This window comes from Dunckerocampus dactyliophorus, chromosome 2, assembly GCF_027744805.1.
Source record: "Dunckerocampus dactyliophorus isolate RoL2022-P2 chromosome 2, RoL_Ddac_1.1, whole genome shotgun sequence".
Taxonomy (NCBI): domain Eukaryota; kingdom Metazoa; phylum Chordata; class Actinopteri; order Syngnathiformes; family Syngnathidae; genus Dunckerocampus; species Dunckerocampus dactyliophorus.
In genome coordinates, this window is record NC_072820.1 from 41,599,219 (window position 1) to 41,619,391 (window position 20,173).

The following is a 20,173-nucleotide window of genomic DNA, read 5'->3' on the forward strand; positions in this document are numbered from 1 at the left end:
CTCCCTAGACAGACTCGCTACAGCCAGAGAGAGGAGTACGCGGTGCATTTGACAAGACAGAGTTGGAAACGGCTCGTGTCACGTTGGGTCACTGCCTCCACTCGGGATGTTTTTTTGCATTGCTCTAATATGCGATTTGCAACAGCAACACTCACTGGCGTTTAAACAAGTATTTACTCAATTGTTAGATAGAAATACTAAATTGAACTAAATGGAGATTTATAGCTAAAGAGCAATCATGGGAGCTATTTATCGTTGTTTAGAAGGGCAAAAAACTTTTTGATCTTTTTTCTATCCCACCCAGATTTACAGTTGTTCACCACCAGTGTCCATCACATGTTTAGTGTGTTTATGATTTTATTTGATCGACCTCAGTGGTTCCCAAACTTTTCACAGATCCATACACCCCTTCAGACATCTGACCTAAAATCATGTACCGCCTACTCCTGCACACATAAAAAACATAAACCGGCATTTGTAAGCACACAATAAAACATCTTACTGTGTGAAGTGTCCATCCATCTTCAGCCATCTCTCTGTTTTCAATAGCGCTCTCTGCTTTTATATATTTACATTACATTTACTTATTCTACGTCTGAACATGTGCATTTTCCAACAGTGCCTTTTTGTGTGTGTGTGTTGCAGAATAAAGTGATGAGCCTTGATGCTGTGAAGGTCAAACTGCAGGTAAGAACAAAAATAGATTCCATCTAGTCTGCATTTGAACAGAATGTTTTCTCCATTCAGCAAGAGCCAAACGTGACGTCGTGATGTGTTTTTATTATTTTCTGTGTAAAATTCAAGTTTCCCCAGCATCGAGTCTTTCAATATATCTTCACTGCTTGCAGTGGAAGGCTGAAGAAGCCAAATCGGCACATTAATAAGAGTTTTATTCATGTTTATCAGTGAATTAGCTTCTTCTCTGCCTGAATGAATGCAGGGAAGGGATTAGCCAACATTCCATCAACTATTAAACCTGGGCATTATCAGCAAGAGACGCAGGCAGGCTGATGATAAATTGTCCATGTTAAAAAAACCCATTAGATTAAGTCTGACCCAAATTCTCTTTCTCGTCACCTCTCTCTTATATTGAAACGCATCTGTTGATATCCATTAGTTTGGGTATTGCAGGAACTATTTCCAAGCAAATTATACATGTTTTATCTTCAACTTAACAGGGGTGGTGTGGTTTTACAAAAATGCTATTATAATCGTGGCCAGATTTGAATTTTAATATTTAACATTTACTTCAATTTTTGCTTATTTTTACCGCCTCAGTGCACACAGTTTCATCATTGTAATGCTTATTTATGTATTTAGATGGTTAATCAAGTGTATACTGTATGATTGAGGGTGCATTCTTAATATTGTGCATATTTGATCATATATTTATTAATGCTAAGGTGTTTTTTGGGTAGAAATACAGTCGTACCTCGCTACATTGCGGTTCGAATATCACTCCCTCATTTTATCGCATTTTTTCAAGAATTAATTAATGTTTCATGGCTCACTATGGCTCATTATTAGTCAAAAAATGTTGAAATCCAAGCTATATGAAGTATTCTATGAAATTCTAGTAATGACACAAAACATTGATGAAACATGACATTACGTCACATTACCGTCACACTGCATGAAGTCAGTGAAAAAAAGTTGTCATCCTATTCCGTGTGGAAGTGGTAAGTTTTTGGCTTCTTATTGTGTCTTTTTTCCCCACTCCGTTTGAATCCCTTTCTTAAGTTTAGAAAAAATACATTGGAGTTGAACTAGTTAGCTCTCTAGCATGCTATGCAGCCGTGGCTGTCTCTTGTGTTCCTGCAGTGGTCTCGTAGCATGTGCTTTAGCAATGTGGTGTAACGCTCTCACTACGAAAATATTCCATTTATTAACATTGAATCCTACTTCGCGGAAATTCACAGCTTCATTTGTGTTAATGAAGAATTTAAAATGACGTGCATTTACCAGAACACCTGTACTTACCACACATTAATACAATCACCTGCTTCAGTGGCACAATCCTGAGGAGCTGAGGTGATTGCTGGCTTTGAATGCTAGGAAGACCGTCGACATCGATGGACTAATCGGTTGTAGTAGACTTATTGGCTACTAAAAAAATCATCTAAAGTGTGGAAGTATTTTGAAAAGATTCAAAATGACTCCAGAAAGTAAAGTGCAACTAGAGTGCAACAGCAGCTTCTTACATATGAAGCGACAACAACCGGCATGCCTTATCACTTAAAGTGGGTAAGGCTGCTAACTTCATTTTATATCCCGGCAGTGCATTTTAAGGCAAGAAATTGGGCTGCTAACTGAGAGTTTTGGCAAGATGTTGTTTTTCAAGCCATTTTATGCGCACTTTTCTGATGTGTGCCTACAGCAGCTGTGTTGTTGCACACCTACCATGTTTGTTTGAGTGTTTTAGCCTTTTTCTTTGAGGTGGGAAAAGTCGCACATGAGATCTGTTTATTTGCAACATTAGACTATCAGTCGAGTAGGGACAAAATGTAACGAATCAGATTTGACTATGAAAATCCTTAGTCGAAGACATCCCTACTGATATCAGTATTGGATGGAGACATCCCTACAAACTAAGCATTTACTGATGTTCTTCTTTTGTAGATTTGGGACACTGCTGGTCAGGAGCGATTCCGGAGTGTCACCCATGCATACTATCGTGATGCTCATGGTAGGAATCTTTCCTCAAGAGAAACGGTGTTTGTGTTTTTTTACCTGTACTTTTCTTCAGACTTGATAGGTGCCTGTTTGACCCGCCTTCTAGCTGCTGTGGTGAACCCCCCCGCCGACCCTCTCTCCCCACTCTTTTTATAACTTGTATCGGATTTGATAGACGTGTGTGCGTGCGTGCGTGCATGTAAGCATCAGCCCCAGGCTCTGTGGTGTGCAGCTAAATGAGTCTCGCACTGTTGGGGATGAAATGTCTATCATATTTTCCCAAGTGTGTTTTGGGACTGCGTGTGTCAGTCTTCTCTCAAATAACCCCAGTGAGTACGAGAAGTGTGCCTTAGGCCTACCTGAAAAAGCAGGTTGTGAAAAAATTGGACACACACGCATGCACACACACAAACTCTCTTACACACACACACACACACATGCATACTGTTCTAAAATGTGACGGAAAACCCAAATCTGTCAGTAGCTTGCAAAGTAGCGCAAAAGTTGTTTGTCAGCAGGGTGGTTGCTGCAAAGTTTGTTCCATTTGTAGATGTATGATGAAGTATACAGTTTAGTCCTGACAAGCAAATGTTATCAGAAGTTCTTTTTCAAAGCTCTAAGTGTGTGTGTTAGTCCAGCTGTACATTGTTGTACTAATCCGTCAGTACAACAGTTAGCCTGCTGACCTTTAACAAGGCAACAAGGGAGCCTTGAACTGCTCTTTGGAATCTTCAGTCTTTTACTGACTTTTAAATAAAAGCTCATTTGGGCTGACAGGCACTACTCCACAAGAGGGTGGAACCCAAACTCAGCTGACATGAAAGCCGTCGATTCCAGTGAGATAATTGGACAACGTTCCACACCCAGAACTTGAAATGTAAAGGCTCTGACAGTTGGAGAACTTTGCCTTATTTGTGAACCCTAGCATACTGAAGTGAGCACATTTCAAATCTGTAAAAATGCTGTAAATCACAAACAGAATTTGTTCCATGAACAAAGTTTCAAAACGATCCGTGTTCACGCAGAAGTGCAAAGAAAGTGCATTGCAGTGCAGTCGTTATTAACTGTAAGGCGACGAACAATGATCCTCATTTGTCATTGCGTGTACATGTTGGAGTCCCGAATGGTGTTTAAAAGCATAATTGTCTGCTCCTGTTTTGGTAAATCAGTTCCCTTCTATGTTTTCCGTGTGTGCAAGTTGCTCCTAATGATGCATTTGTAAGAAATAATAATGTACCTTACGATGTCCGACCTCGGAAAAACCAAACATGGCTGATGACTGAGAATATCCAGTGTGACATCCCGTACAGAAAAGATCATGTCTAGTGGTTAGCACGTTGCCCACACAGTCAGGAGGGGAGAACATGCAAACTCCACACAGAGATGCCCAAGCGGAGATTCGAACCCAGGTCTTCCCGGGCCAACACGCTAACCCCTCAGCCACCGTGCGGTCCTGATATTAACTAATAAAACTAATACTATGACTCTCTCACTGAAGTTACTGTAGGTAGGTAGGCAGCAACATTCAACTGCACCATAAACCAGGGGTGTCCACATGTTTTACAGTTGCCCACGGCACATTCTAAAAATATAATTAACAAGAAAACTGAAAAAAAACTAAACAAGAATATAAAAATCCATTGTAATTTTACCAAAATAAACTTCAAATATTAAGATTTTATTAAGATTTAAGATTTTAGTAGCATTTTAGTAGTTTAAATATTAAAGAAACAGGTTTTTCTTTAAGTCGTAATATTATGAGAAAGAAAACAAAGCTAAATATGAAACTGTAATTTTAAATTAGGTGTCAAACGATTATGGTTGTAAAATCATAATATTATGAGAAGAAAATTTACAAGAAAGTTGAAATATTTGTAACATTATTATAAAAAAAACAACAGCCTATATGGGAAAAAACAGCAGAAATCTTACAAGAATAAAGTCAAAATGTTGTAAGAAAAAAGTCCTATTCTGACAAGAAAAAAGTCACAATTTTATGAGAATAAAGAGAATAAAGCCATAATATTATGAGGAAAAATATTAGTAGCATAGAGTTGAAATATTGAAAGATGTTTTCCTTTTAAAGACGTAATATTATGAGAAACAGAAGAAAGAATAAAGTTGTAATGTTTGGAAAATTAGTTTGCGAACAAAGCTATAATATTATGAGAATAACATCAAATTATTATTGCAATAAAGTCATCATTACGAGATGAACATTTACAAGAGGAAAGTTTAAATAGTTGGAGCATTTTTTTCAAAGCCACATCAGAAATGAAAAAAAACCAGCAGTAATTTCATGAGAATAAAGCCAAAATATTAAGATAAAAAAGTTGTAAACGGATAAGAAAAAAGGTTTCAATTTTACAAGAATAAACATGGCAAAAATAATGTCATTCTAGTAGCATTTCACCGACATCAAAAAGCTGAAAGTTTTTTCTTGAAATACATATAACGGCCTGCTGGAGGTCATTTTGTAGGGCTCTGGCAGTGCTCATCCTGTTCCTCCTTGCACAAAGGAGCAGATACCGATCCTGCTGAGGATTGAAGGACCTTCTACAGCCCTGTCCAGCTCTCCTGGAGTAACTACCTGTCTCCTGGGATCTCCTCCATGCGTCCAGGTATCGCAGTGATGCCCTGGTCCAGATCTGGGAGGAGATCCCCCAGGACATCATCCGTAGTCTCATTAGGAGCATGCCCCGACGTTGTCAGGCATGCGTACAAGCACGTGGGGGCCACACAAACTACTGAGAATCATTTTGAGTTGCTACAATGACATTTTAGCTAAATGGACCAGTCTGCTGCATCATTTTTTCACTTTCATTTTTGGGGTGTCTTTGATTTCCCCCCTCTATACGGTGATCATTTTCATTTCTATCAAATGATGTGGCATCATTTTGTTACTAATACATCACCCACTTATTATCAGGAAAGATATTCAAGATCATTTTTCCCCCAGTTTAGATCTGATGTGTTTTCCAAGTGTTCCTCTAATTTTTTGAGCAGTATATTATGAAAAAAAACATCTGAAGATTATTTAAGATGAAAGTTGGAATTTAGTTGAAAATTAAAAAACAAAACAGCCAAAATGGGACAAAAAGAGCAAAGAGCGAAGTTCAGGCTACAAATAGACTTTTTCACCTATATCACAAAGTTGAGATGCAGTTTTAAAAAATAGAATATAAAGCAATATAAAGTACAGTATATAACTTCTTAGCATATCTACATGTCTTGGTTTACAACAGGGGTGCCCATTGCGTCGATCGCGATCTACTGGTAGATTGCCAAGGTAGTTTGGGTCGATCGCGTAAATGTTGCTTTGTACATAGAGGTCATATGACCTCCCCTCCTGATTCGCTCTCGCTCCCCCGTGGCATTTCAAGCTACACACGGAGATCCAACTTTCATCTTTATTATTCTGATTACGGATAAACTAACTCAGCAGTAAGATGCTTATATCTACTGTATAACAAAAGTTATCTGTTCACTTGTAGCGGCTAGTTATACAGAAAAAAGAAGTGTAATGTTTGATGGCTTTGCTTCACGTCATGAACTCCACTACGGAAATCAGTGTTTTCTACACATCTGCTTCTTAAAGTGTTATTTCATGATGAAATGGAAAATGTGCCCATTGCTGAAACCTTTTTAATATGTTGCCGTGGCTTCGGCTGCATTGTCTTTTGCAAAATCATTTTCCATTCTAGTATGTCGGTAATGTTGGACGCTAACTGGATGTAATACATGAACTGTCTCCAAATTAACTTCACGTAGCTATTTTGACTGACATATTACCAGTACTCAGGTTATGTACACAACTATTGAGGAATTATGCGTAATTATCTCTATTGCCATTTTGAGTATAATTATGATATCAACTACTTTGATTAACTGTGTACTAATCATTAATATTTACAATACTATTTCAAAGTTTACCGGTTAGATTTGATCTATATTAATAAAAAGAGGTAGATCATTTTGACTTGTAACTTGCACTCCTGATATACATGTATAACGTACATAAACACGTACTACTTTTTAAAAAAATATATATTTACTATATATATATTTTTTATAGTAGGAGGTAGATCTTTGGGACTTGGTCATTTTAAAAGTAGCTCGCAGGCTGAAAAAGTGTGAGCAACCCTGGTTTACAAAATATCAAAGTGGCCCTTGCATGCTTTTATTTTTCACTATATGGCAGGGGTCGGGAACCTTTTTGACTCAGAGAGCCATAAAATCAAAATATTCTGAAATTTATTTCAGTGAGAGCCATATAATATATTTTAAGACTGAATTTAACTAAATGTGAGTATAATAAGCCTTTGAACTTTTTCTTTTAAATAATGTTGTTATAATACTCACCATTAATGCGACTTCTGGTGCTGCATGGATTTGCTGATGGCTTTGTAGTCTGGTTGGTACTTGGTGAGGTTAAGCTTCATACAGGCGTTGAGGCTTTCGTCCGTTAAACGTGATCGTAGGTTGGACTTGATGTTTTAATAATGTGAAAATGACTGGCATAAAAGACAGAGGCGTGTCTTGTATCCATTTGATTATCTTGTCTTTGTTCGGAAGATCGTCAAAAAGTTCATCGGCTACATCCAGCATGAACGTTTTAGCATACTCGCCATCTGTGAATGGTTTTCCGTTCCTCACTATTGCTAAAGATCCAGCAAAACTAGCGGAATTATCACCTTGCCGGGTCCATACGCGGTGTTGCTGCTGGCTAGCTTGCACCCTGCTCAGTAGCTCTTGTCACGCTTTCTTCCTGCCGTCTCCCACGTGTATTTTGATGCAAAGATAGCACGGCGTGTGTCGAAGTGCCGCTTTACATTCGACCGTTTCATCGATGCAATTTTGTCACTGCAAATTAGGCACATCGCAGAGCCTGCTCTCTCCACAAAGGCGAATTCTTCAGTCCATTCATTCTGAAATGTACGATACTCGTCATCTTTTTATCTTTTCGCCATCTTCGTCGAAGGGTTAGCTTTGAGCTAATGACCGAGCAGACTGATTCAAAAGGGGGCGTTTACCTGTTAATAGCGAATGTAGGCCATTATCATCCAATTAAAATAATGGACAATTGCGCCTGCAGTCAACTCCAGCCCTGAATAAGACATGAGTAGGGGAAAAATCGACGGATGGATTAAAACAAGCGATAATATTTTATGTTTTATCTGCGAGCCAGATGCAATCATCAAAAGAGCCACATCTGGCTCGCGAGCCATAGGTTCCCGACCCCTGCTATATGGCCTTCGCTGGAAAAAGTTTGGACACTGGGCTAGCGTATGTTACCAATCGTAGTTGAGCAAAAACCTTTTGAAATTTTTCATGATTACTAATTAAACTGCATAAAAATTATGGTAAGTTTTCTTTTGGCCTGAATAAAACAACTGCCGTTCATGGCTGTCACTCATTGCTGTCTCTTATATACTGTATGTAGCTGTCCATAGTGCGTGCACGTACACAAAAGCAGCCTCAGAGACGTGTTCGACAATGCGAAGTCAACGTCCGGTTCTGATAGCCTAAACATTTAATGATTGCTAACATTAGTAACTAAACTTTGCCAAATCGCTATCATTCGCTGACAACAAACAAAACGAATGTGTGCGTGTGTGTAACATCTTACGTACTCAAAGCAGGAAGAGGCGTTCATATGTTCAAATGTTCCCTCTAGGCTGCTGGAGGAATCTGCTGCTCTGCTGCATGCAGTCCCTTTAAGCAATGGATGCAGATTATATCGGATTGTCACAACACTTAATCTGGTTGATTCATAAAACTCACTGTTCTTATTGAGAGCTGTTTTGAGTCTCCCAGTGAAAAAGCAAAGCGCACACGAGTGCAAATGAGTTGGGTTTTGCTGTGAGCCCAGTGCAATCTGACAGGCTCATTTAATGCAAAGACGGTTGCCAAGTGCAGACGTCCAGCTGTGTTCAAGACAAAACAAACCAAACCTTCCCTGTCGCTCAGTGGAGCTGATTTTCTTTCATTTCTACACAATGAGACAAAACCACTGTCTGAATGGGATGGGGCGATGGTAGGAAGACGGATTTTGGAAGCTAAGCACGCTCAGCGGGGGAGATAAGCAATTTGGGGGGACCAGATAAGCAAAAATAGAGTTAAAATGATGTGCGAGAAAAAGAATGACTACCTAGGCAAGAGAAACTCATTTTATTAAACCGAGGAGGTACAACAATAGGCGCATCTGTTTTTGAAGCTTTTTTTTCTTCTTGTTTTTAAAAATTCAAGGCCGCAATAAAGCGGCTTTTTGTCAAACACTAAAGGGAAATAGATTAGGGCAGTTTGTAGAACAATGGCTGTCTGTTGTTACTCCATTTCTAGCATATGTTACACATTTACACTAAAATTAACGCCTCATTTTCTTACCTCATTCGGTGTCATTTTTCACTGCTCTATAATAGGGGCGCTTGCTGAAATGCAAGCACTATAGGGTGCCCTTGAAATGATGTCATAGATTCATCCATGTCATTCAGTCCATTAAAAACTACATCTGCACTTCAGCCGCATCATGTTGCTCATTTAACTTTGTGGACAACAACATGGCATAAGCCATTTATCTGAAAAGTGAAGCCCATCATTACATTAAAGCGCAGTGCCGACTGCTTTAATCACCGTTACTTTGATGGGAATGAGAGGACCCAAGGTCAGCACAGAGATTATCGATAAATATTGCTATCTAAGATGTGATGGATGGCAGTTCCTGTTATGGCTCACGCAGCCTCCCCTTCTGCTCATCACCAGTCAACTTTTCAGTGCCACAGAAACTGTCACAGACGTGTGCTGTATAATCAGTGTTTACTCGAGGTGAATGCAAAGCAAAAATAAGCATGTAAAGTCAGTGACAAAATCGGGATGTTCTTTTTTTGTCTTTCGTTGTCACAACATGCCACCTTACCACATGCAGTGGGTTTAATTATTACTCCTAGATGTGAAATGTCCAGGGTAATTTATACTTCTGCACTAAACAAGTACAGTAGATCATGCCAATGATATGTGACGCCTTGCCACCAGTCCGGAATGGGGGAAGTCTGCTTTAAGGTGTCACCTTTTCTCTTGTGCAGCCATACATCAAAAATATCTGAGGCAATAGAAATATAGCAACAGCAATTCACTTACCACTGCCAAGCGCAATGCCTGACTTTTGTTTTTGCCTGCATAGCATTACATAGCGGATTTAAGGTTTTTTCTGTTGTTATTGTGAAAATCCTTCACAGTCTATACAGCGGCCCACTGGTTGGCAATGTGCTATCGGCTTCAGTTTCCCTTAAACCATTTACAGCATTTAAACCAGGGGTCCTCAATAGGCAGATCTGGATCCAGACCTAGACACCTTTCTATATGGTCCCCAACCTATTTTTAGATTTTTTTGGACGCTTGCAATTTAGCCATCACAATTTATGGAGGATTTGTGGTCTACTAAAACCAGCACCTGTGTGAAGTTGCCTCCCCACCCCATGCAAAACTCTGGTAAAATAGTCTCAAAGGTTCGTGCTGTGTTGGTATGGTATGGTATGTTTATTTATGTGTAACAAGTTTCATGAAGGAACATCACATGGTTACATTTGCACAATTCAACATGTCTGAAAAGGAGTAGGAAGACACAGAGCTTATTTTTAATCGTACCCCTCCCCATGTCTATTACCGATAATCCATTCACATCATAACCTTTATTTATTGACACTTACAATATTTCACTTTCCAATATTTGTCATTTACATATTTAGAAATTGGGAATAAATTCTTAATAATAAATAAGAATACAGTAGACGCCCCGACAACATAAATAATCCATTCCGAGAACGTTTACGTTATAGGGTTTTTACGTTATACGAAGCGTAAAATACATGTAAATAGCCTAATCCATTCCAAGATCTTCCCAAACTCATCCCTTTGGCCCTTCAAAATATTCAAAGTCCATCAAATCTGGTGGGAAAATATAAGAAAGCATTAGCATAAACATAGTAGAGTAACATTCCAATATAAAATAACGTAATAAATAAGATTACTGTAAATGAATAAAACTGAAAAACAAAAACTAGTTTAAGGGCGACTACGATGAGGAAGGGAGGTTGAAGGGAGAAGCCTGTCTCTCACACAAACTCACGTACGCGCTGTATAAGTCAGCCAATGAGATGAGAGCGTAGGCGGTGCCCCGATAATCAGCCAATGAGATGAGATCGTAGGTGGTGCCCCGATAATCAGCCAATGAGAGCGTGAAGCGTCAGAAGGCGTCTCCAAGTGTACTCTGTTAGTCATGGAAAATGTTTCCTTCTCTCTGTCGCGCGAGCTATTCAAATCGAATTTCTGAACTTGCACCGACTTGACGCTTTACGTTATATGGAATTTCTTACGTAATACGATGCAAAAACTTTACATAAATTCTTTACGTTCAGTGGAAGTTACGTAAAAGGATGTTTACGTTATGCGAGGTACTACTGTACATTTGTATTTGCAAAACATTAAATAAAACAATAAAACATTATGGATGCATCGAGTCTTCGTGGGTTGTGTCTTTCATTTTCTAGTAGACGTGATGTAATCTTCAATATTCGTCTGGTTCTTTGATGTCTTTCACAACAACTTCTTTGGCTTCCTCCGGTCCTCCATTTAACTTAATGTAGATTTTGCAGTTGGCACGCCAAGTGCCTTGTAATTTCCCCTGTGTTTGTGCTGCTGTGTGTCGTTAAAATGCACACCTTTCTGGGAGCTTTTGTGGCCAGTACGGTTGTAAATCTATGCAAACAGTCCAATCTCATGCCTTGTAATTCCCCCGATTTGGCCAAATCGTTCACTTCAAGCAGGATTTATCAGAGTTGGACTTGGACTTGAGTCAGACTCGAGTCACAATCATGATGACTTTGGACTCGAATTGAACTTTGACATCAATGACTCAGTACTTGACTCGGACTTTAGATATTAGAATATTTGAGATTTTCAGTTAGTGTTGAGTAAAATGTGTTCCCATGTGTTCCCATTAAAAGTATTCAACTGATATGATCGTAATTTTAAAGCAAGACAGCAAATTTACCCCACAGAATCTGCCTCATTGAATTCATCTATTAAGGTCCAATCAGGTGTAACAAATGAGGCTGTGGCTTACATTTCTGTGAGCGCCAGACTGCTGCAGAGTATTACAAAGTAATTCACTTGCACATATTCACACGTACACACATTTTTTTGAAGTTTTCCAATAATGCATTGCGTCTGAGCAACACATTCATTGGGGCACTGCAATGACGTCAGCCTCACTCTGGGCTCAATACAATTCAAAATGTATTCATTGTGTTTGTCAAATTTAATAGATTGTTACATTGTTAAAATGGCATTTTAGTGCTTAGGTCTGTCTTGCCTTGCTGTGAGATTTAACTTCGACTTCACTCAAGACTTGGGATTAAAGACTTACTTGAGACTTACAAAACACTGACTTTCTCCCGCCTCTGGTATTTATGCAAAACGTTATGATACTCCAGATCTCAGCTTGAAGAAATTTTCCTGAACTGAACCTCTTTAACTTTTATTTGAGGATCTTTCATCTAAATGAAAATGACTGAAAAACATAAGTTTTTCTCCAACACATGTTTGACATTTATCAACCATTTTATAATTAGTATTACCTCCATACTGCAAAAAATGGAAATTTAAATATCCATCTATTTTGGATTGCCCGAAGTCAGCTGGTATAGGCTCCAGCATGCCCCTGCGACCCTAATGAGGAGAAGCGGCATAGAAAATGGATGAATGGATGGATCTATTTTGGAGGACAGGAGTGAAGCTTGGTGATCTAGTCTATTTATCGGGCATACTAGGAACTAAGCTTGGAGAGAGAAAAAGCTGCATTTATTAGTTGAAACTTCAAACAAAAATGATCAGCCCTATACAATTGCTTCGCAAAATTGCAGCAACTCCATAGAAATGCCAGAAAACAGGTGTTGTTGCCATGTAGTTGTATAACAAGGCCAATGTGCAACATTCAGTCTGCAAACTGCATGGGAAGATAGAGAGAATGTAAATGTAAATGTAAGTACAGGTAAAAATGGCTAAATGGATGGCATGGAGTAGGAGGAGATGCCATGCACATAATTAGCTCAGACTAATTATTCCAGATAAAGGTTGATCCAGCAGAGAAAATGAGTTCCATTTGCCCGTGTAGGTGTAATGATTTTGTGTTTGACAGCGCATTGTAATACACATCCTCTGGTTTGTGTTGCCTGAGGTGGTCCTGCTTGGCAGCATGGCACATTTGAAGACAATTACACTGAAGTGTGTCTTCATTGTCAGGAGGACAACTAATGCTCTAGTTAATATTAGAGCTCAGCACTTTGTCCAACTGCAATGAAAGCGATGTTCAAAGGTACTGCACTAGTTTTAATAGAATGTGTTTTTTTTGTCTTTACAGCTCTTCTCCTCCTCTATGATGTAACTAACAAAGCATCGTTTGATAACATCCGGGTAAGAAATGCATCAGTCTCACTGTTTTTCCAAAGTGTTATTGTTTGTTTTTACCATCTAATTGTTATGATAATGCTTGCTTGTGTGGATTCTCAGAACTCAATTACCGTATTTTCCGGACTATAAGACGCACTTTTTTTCACGGTTTGGCTGCTCCTGCCACTTACACACCGGAGCGACTTATATATGTTTTTTTCACACTGACAGCCAAGAGCGGGCGCTCAAGGCCTGTGTGCTAGTATCCGCTACTCCTTTCACTCCTGTACCACTGAAAATTTACAATGTAAACATCAACTTATAAAGACAACTGAGAAAGATGGAACACAAACAAGGAAGTCATATTCTGCAGATTACAAGCTGCAAGTTAACTAGTTATGTTATGTTGTTTAGGCTGTAGTTATCTGAATAACTGTTAACATGTTATGTTAACATACCACCTATTCACGTTCCGTTAACAGATGCCTATTTAGCCTGATGTTCTCCATTTTATTGTTATTACTATAACTTGTCTTTCAAGATGAAATGTCTGTTCTTGGTCTCTGATTTTATCAAAGAAATTTCCCCCCAAAAATGTGACTTCATTGTGCATTTTTGGCTGGTGAGACTGATACTCCGGAGGAACTTGTAGTCCGGAAAATACGGTATTTGTTATTATTTTGTTCGCAGATTTTAAATGTTATATTCCAGTATTTAAGTGTATACACTACTTTTCTGACATCCCATACTTAGTAAAAGCTATCATGTATGCATCATTATGTACAAATTGAACAATTTCCACAAACTATGCATCGTTTGGCAGAGACATGATGTGGAAACAAAGTACAAATTGGACTTCTTTTCCTCTTTGTAGTCAAACTTTCATGTTGCTGTACCCCACATCCATTATAGGTGCATTACTGTCCCCTTAATTAACCCAGAACTGAGTTAAATGGAGCGACATGATCAAGGCTTAGGACCATCTGGGAGACCTGATGCGCTTAATGCACATCTGGACTTGACTAAGCGTGAAGTTGTTTGGGTATTGAGTTCATGACTGCCATCATTAAAATTACATGCAGAGCTGAATCAATGCACAGATTATAATACATTATTAGTATTATTATGATGACAATAAGTGGTGCTGTATGTCCTTGCATCTAAATTACATTTTTTTTTAACCCAAAAATATAAGAACACCACCACTGGCTAGCATATGTTACCAATGGTGGTTTGAAAGAACAGATTGTACAAAAAATGTCTATAGAGTTAAACCGCATAGAAATTGGCGGACAGAATAACATGATTGGTCACTCACAGCTGCCTGGTATTCACGTACATGTCCATAGCGTGTACACACACACACACACACACACACACACACACTCACACACACAAAAGCAGTCCATGAGAGGCAATCAACAATTTTCAGTCATGCTGTTGTCATAATAGCTGTACATTCAATAAAAACTAGGAGTTGTCACAAAAACTCTCACTCACGAGGACGAGATTTTAATGTTAATTTAAAAAAAAAAAGTACAATGAAAAAATATGACTGGACAAATAATGTTTAAATTTAAGAGTCACAAAACAATACAGGTGCGTATTCAAATGTTTATTGGAAATGGAATTTGTGACTTTTTTTCACAGGCAATTCGTTTTTCAATAGGGGTGTCAGCATAGATAGATAGATTATGCCTTTTTGCTCTATTTTTCTTCACTTTAGCTGGGTTTTTGTTGATTTTGTTTTTGTACTGAGCCATGTTCCACAGATGGCCGCTGTGCCACAATTTGGACACCTTGCATGATATGCCAGGAAGGCGAGATGTTATCAGGTGATGGAGGAGTGTGGCCAAGCTTCTTGGTTCTGTCGCTGGTCAGGGTTTGGATTGCATTATGGTGGGGTTTATGCAGCTTTCAGACCTGCATTGCATGGTGACACATGTGCACATTCTGAGGTGCAGCTCGACTCCACTCGCCTGCATGGTGGATACTTCAAAATTTGTTGACTGCTTGTATTTAACTCATTCAATGCCAAAGGCCTATTAATACGTTTTTATACACCGTCTTACAGGGTGAACGTTATCCCAAAGTCTTACGCTTTTTTGCGCGAGAGGCAAAAAGAGGGGATGACGCAACTGCAGCGTAAAATAAGTCACTTCTGAAGTCGGTGGCAAAAGGTGGCAGAAGTGTATTTTGATAAGGGCTTTGCACAGATATTTTGCATGTAAAAGCACACTCGACAGCAAGGACGATGTGGAAGAGCATGGAGGAGTGTAGCGTGCAGAATGTTACGCATTGTAGGGAAACTTTAACGCATGCACATGCACACCCACGCGTGCACACACGCAGTTTAGTTCCAAATGTGAAAACTGTAAATAGTTCATGGTGTTATATTGCAAATAAATTGTTATCTTGTGTTAGGTAAAACAAACATTTTGTGTGTGTGTGTGTGTGTTTCTGTTGTGGTATGGTTGTTTAGATATTTGAGCTGTCACAAAAGCAAGAAATTTGTGTGAAAGTGAAACTTATGCTTGAAATGTATCTTTTCACAAAAATCTGTTTTCTCCCTTTTTTTGTTGGGAACTGATATTTTCCTGAAACTTCCCTGTGTTCTACTGCTGATTACTAAAGAACAGAAAAAGGTAGAAACAAACTTTTTTTTCTGATGAAAGACGAGACTCTAATCTTTCTTTTGGTAGGTTCTATGTTTACAGTATATAGAACATAGTCTGTGTGCCTTGAAAAATGAAAAATCTTCAAAATCATCTAAAATGGTCGGTACTGAAGGGGTTGAATTTTGAAAAACGTCTGGGATTGAATGACACACCTCTTCTACATATGAGATGTGCTAATAATACTCTCCCTTAAAGCTCGTCCAAAAACTCGGGCTTATGAAAACTTTTGCTTGCACCTAAAGTAAAAATATGGAAGCTGTCGTGCTCCAGGGCTCCCCCAAGAGTCATGGAGTATAAATGACAATAAGAGGTGTCCATGCTGTTTCGGCAACATTATATACAGTACTGCAAAAGGTATATGTGGTCGCTATGGCAACAGCAGACATTTCCAGCCAGTGCTATCATAAAGCTGTAAAAAGAATTCTACCTTAAATTTTTAGAACAAGTGAATACTTCCCGTTTTCTTTGCTTCTCATGTTATTGTTCTCTTCAAACTCTTATCTTCTTCTGGAAAAATAGTTCTTCTTTTGGAAAAATAAATAAAAAGTAAGACCAATGTGCAGTTAGTGATCAACAGATTGAAATAATGAACAATGTTGATGAGTTGTGTAATGTGTTTTCAATGAGAGATAGTGAAGTAGGGTTCTGTTATTCATGCTCAAATGGACCACATAGTTCGGTCCGTAACGCAGCCCACAGTGTCAGTACAGTGTCTTTGATCTCCCACTGTGTGAATCCATTAGCAGCCAGGCCTCAGGATGAAGGCCACAGGGTATTTGCAGGAAAAAGAGAATCAGCATTCAGTGAGTTACCGCTCAAAATCTCTCATTCTTGTTCCTCAATGGGAAACGAGCGGCTTTCATACAGCAACAATTTTCCTTGCCTCCAAGGTACTCCAAGCACAACCCTCATTCACCCGTTCAAACAATACCGATTATGTAAGTGACCATGGAAAGAAATTAGCCTGTGTCTAATGTATCTACAGCAGTGTTTTTCAACCACTGTGCCGCGGCACGCTAATGTGCCGTGAGTGATTGTCTGGTGTGCCGTGGGAAATGATCCAATTTCACCTAATTATTATCTGCAAATAATGTGCAGTTGTCGACTGTCTGTGCTGGCTAGTAGTGATCGGCAGCGCAACCATGTAATACACTACCATATCAGTAGGTGGCAGCAGGCAGCTAATTGCTTTGTACAAAAGAACTCATGTATGGATGTGTCAGATGGCGCTGACAGTGGCATTGTGGCTAGCGAAACAGTGATGATGTTTTTGAAAAGGAAAGATGCTAACTCTGAAGTGGACCGTGGAAAAAAATTTGGACCCAGATGAAAGCCCGAGTCTGAGTGGAGGTCAAAAGAAAGCAAAGATGGATAGTTCAAGCAAAATGTCTTGCGCGAGGCAGTATAGCGAAAGCCTTCTTTCATTTGGATTTACTTTCACTGGGGATGCAAGGACACGACTATGTTGTGCTTGGTGTGTGGTGAAAAGCTATTCAGCAATGCTATGGTCCCAAGTTAGCTTAAACGCCATCTCCAAAAGAGACCGAGCGTTGTTGAGGAAGAGCTTCGTGTGTGTCTTTCTTCGATTCCTGCCAGGATATCAGCTCTGTGTTCATCCAAACAGAGTGAGTAGAAATGTGAATGATTCTAAAATACTTTACTGCTCTTTGTGTTTATTTGATTCCTACACTGACACTGTGATGAGAACAACTTTATATTGTCAATGTAGGCTACGGAGTTCATTAAAAAAATGTGCGTTGGCTCAAAAAAGGTTGAAAAAAACTGATGAACAGTATACAGTATGTCTATACAGTAAACCAACTGATTTGAAAACTAAAATGACCTACTTTAACCTTTAAGATTAAGATTACATTTACAAATAAAATAAAATAAATCAACCTAATTAATATACAGCAACTGCAAACTTAACTGAAACAAAACATAAAAGACCACGTTGACAGCGGTGTGAAAAAATGTTTGCTCCCTTCCTGATTTCTTTTTTTTTTTTCCATGTTTGTCACACTTACATGTTTCGGACCATCAAACACTTTTCAATATTAGTCAATGACAACACAACTGAACACAAAATGCAGTTTTCAATTAAGCTTTTTATTATTGAAGGAGAAAGAAAATGAAGCGAACCACAGTGAGAGCCTTTATCCGCAAATGGCGAAGACATGGAACAGTGGTTAACCTTCCCAGGAGTGGCTGGCCAACCAAAATTACCCCAAAAGCGCAGCGACAACTCATCCAAGAGGTCACAAAAGACCCCACAACAACATCCGTCTGAGTAAAGCATTTCATTGGAGGACAAGCGGCATAGAAAATGGATGGATGAGTGGATGAATGGATGGATGAACGGAACTGCAATGCTGCCTCAGGCCAGAGGAGACCAGAGGGAGGCTGACATCATTGTAGCGCCCCGGTAGGCACTAATGAGTGCTTTGAAAAAAACTTTAAAATATATATTTTTTCCATTTTAAACTCGCATTGGTACTTGTTTTTATATTTCTTAGATACATCTTTTGAGTGTTAAGTTGCTGTGTGATGAGTGTAGTGTAGTGTAAGATGACACCATGAGTCAGACTGTTATATCAACTGGCACGGTATTTAAACAGTTAGTAGTAGTTCTGAAGTAAAGGAGATATCACGAGAATTTAGCCATAAATTAGCCGCACTGCTGTATAAGCCTCAGGGTAAGCCTCAAGTTTATGAAAAAGGCAGCGTCTTATACACCGGAAATTATGCTAATTTTTTGAAAAACCACGATAGAGTGAGGGCGCGATGTTCGGACCGCGATGTAGCAAGGGACTGAACTGACTGAAATACAATACAAGCACTCTCTTAGGGAGATTTCAGGTTACTCATTCACTCAAGTTCATTCCACAAGTTCGACCGTAATTGCAAGGCTTCCCATCAGGGTTGTACGGCTGGCTCCATACATCATCGTCAGTCAAAGATCACATGTTTACGCTCAGCAACAGTAGTTTGCATAAAATATGAATACTTATAGCGTACTGTCTCTTCAATAGAATGAATCTCGGGTTATGCAGTGACCGATTGCTTCCATTGATGTTTTGTGCGTTTCTACCAAAACCAAAACGCTTGTTAAGAGTTGCAATCTGGCTGTTGCAAACCAATTATTTTTTGCAAAAAAAAGCCTCTCGGGGAACTAAAGAGCAAAGCTGATTGGCAGGCAGGTTGGTGATGCTTTGCTCTCCAAGGTCATTTCTTTTGCCACTAATAACATTACTGAAAGGAGAGTCCTCCCCACCGCTGTGCCTGTTTTATGGACGAAATAAATAAATAAAAGAACTGTCCCTGCTTATTTCTATAACCAGATTTGGTTGTTTTCTTCATCTACATTTCCAGCTGTGAAATTGTGTTTTCTTATTTTTACTCTAATATTTCCTCCCTCTCATATGCTTTTCTCTTTTGCTTTCCTCAAAGCTTTATCTCTGTAAGACAAAAATAGCTTTCTACCAGTTCCTCCACTGACTTGTATTGCCTTTTTTTTTGGTCCAAAAGATAAAAGATCCCCATGTGGTCTCTCAGCAGACGTCTGTCTTGTGAATATTTAACACCTGAAATGCGAGGTTACGAGGTGAAATAGACTATTTGACATAAATGTTCCCATCTTTTACTTCTATACTAATGTCTGGATATGTTGTGCTGACTCATACACACACAGTATGTGCATTATTGACATTCACTTTGACACTCAAGACAACACAATTATTTCAATCGTACGGGCGTCCCTACTTTATCACGGTTAATTGGTTCGACCGTGATAAGTGAATTTCCGCAAAGTGTCATTCAATACTAGTAAATGGAATATTTTCATAGTTAGAGCATAGAAAATGTGTGTATGACCTCCTAAAAGCGTTTTTTAAAACATTATTAGAGCACTGTGGGCATGAAATCACACCCCTGTAGTCACCTTTATACTCTTACTTCCTAATATAGTAGACATGATAAGTATAAGAAGACATAATAAGTTACATTAGCATTGGGAAAGTTCCTTGTTGTTGTAGTATCTCAAACAAAATGTGATTTGATGCTAACTGTATGGCTGTCTCTGTTTACACAACATTGCACAACTATTATGCGTAAGCTAAAGGATCTCTACAGGGACACAAGAGGGCCACCGCTTTAAGCATCGCATACCACCGAGCTAACTAATTAGCCTCCAATTTATTTATTTTAAACTTAAGAATGGGTTTGAAACTGAATGGGGAAGGACAACGTACGAATCCAAAAACGTACCACTTCCACATGGACTGGGAGGAGAACTTTTTTTTTCCCACTCCGCATCATCCATGGCTGACTCCATAGTGCAAGTTAACGTAATGTACTATAAGATAATGTCTCATCAA

At 39.0% G+C, this 20,173-nt stretch overlaps 1 protein-coding gene across 2 annotated transcripts in view; it reads left to right on the forward strand.

The window, feature by feature from the left end:
* LOC129173822 (ras-related protein Rab-26) overlaps nucleotides 1–20,173 on the forward strand; it is a 93,071-nt gene that overhangs the window by 46,615 nt on the left and 26,283 nt on the right. Inside the window, exons 3-5 of one of the 2 annotated variants that reach the window (XM_054765006.1) lie at nucleotides 646–687; nucleotides 2,620–2,686; nucleotides 13,091–13,143. In XM_054765006.1, coding sequence (XP_054620981.1) covers nucleotides 646–687; nucleotides 2,620–2,686; nucleotides 13,091–13,143 — 162 coding nt within the window. Of the gene's footprint in view, nucleotides 1–645; nucleotides 688–2,619; nucleotides 2,687–13,090; nucleotides 13,144–13,652; nucleotides 17,423–20,173 lie in introns of those variants that run through there. The other variant, XM_054765015.1, reaches the window with a different exon arrangement.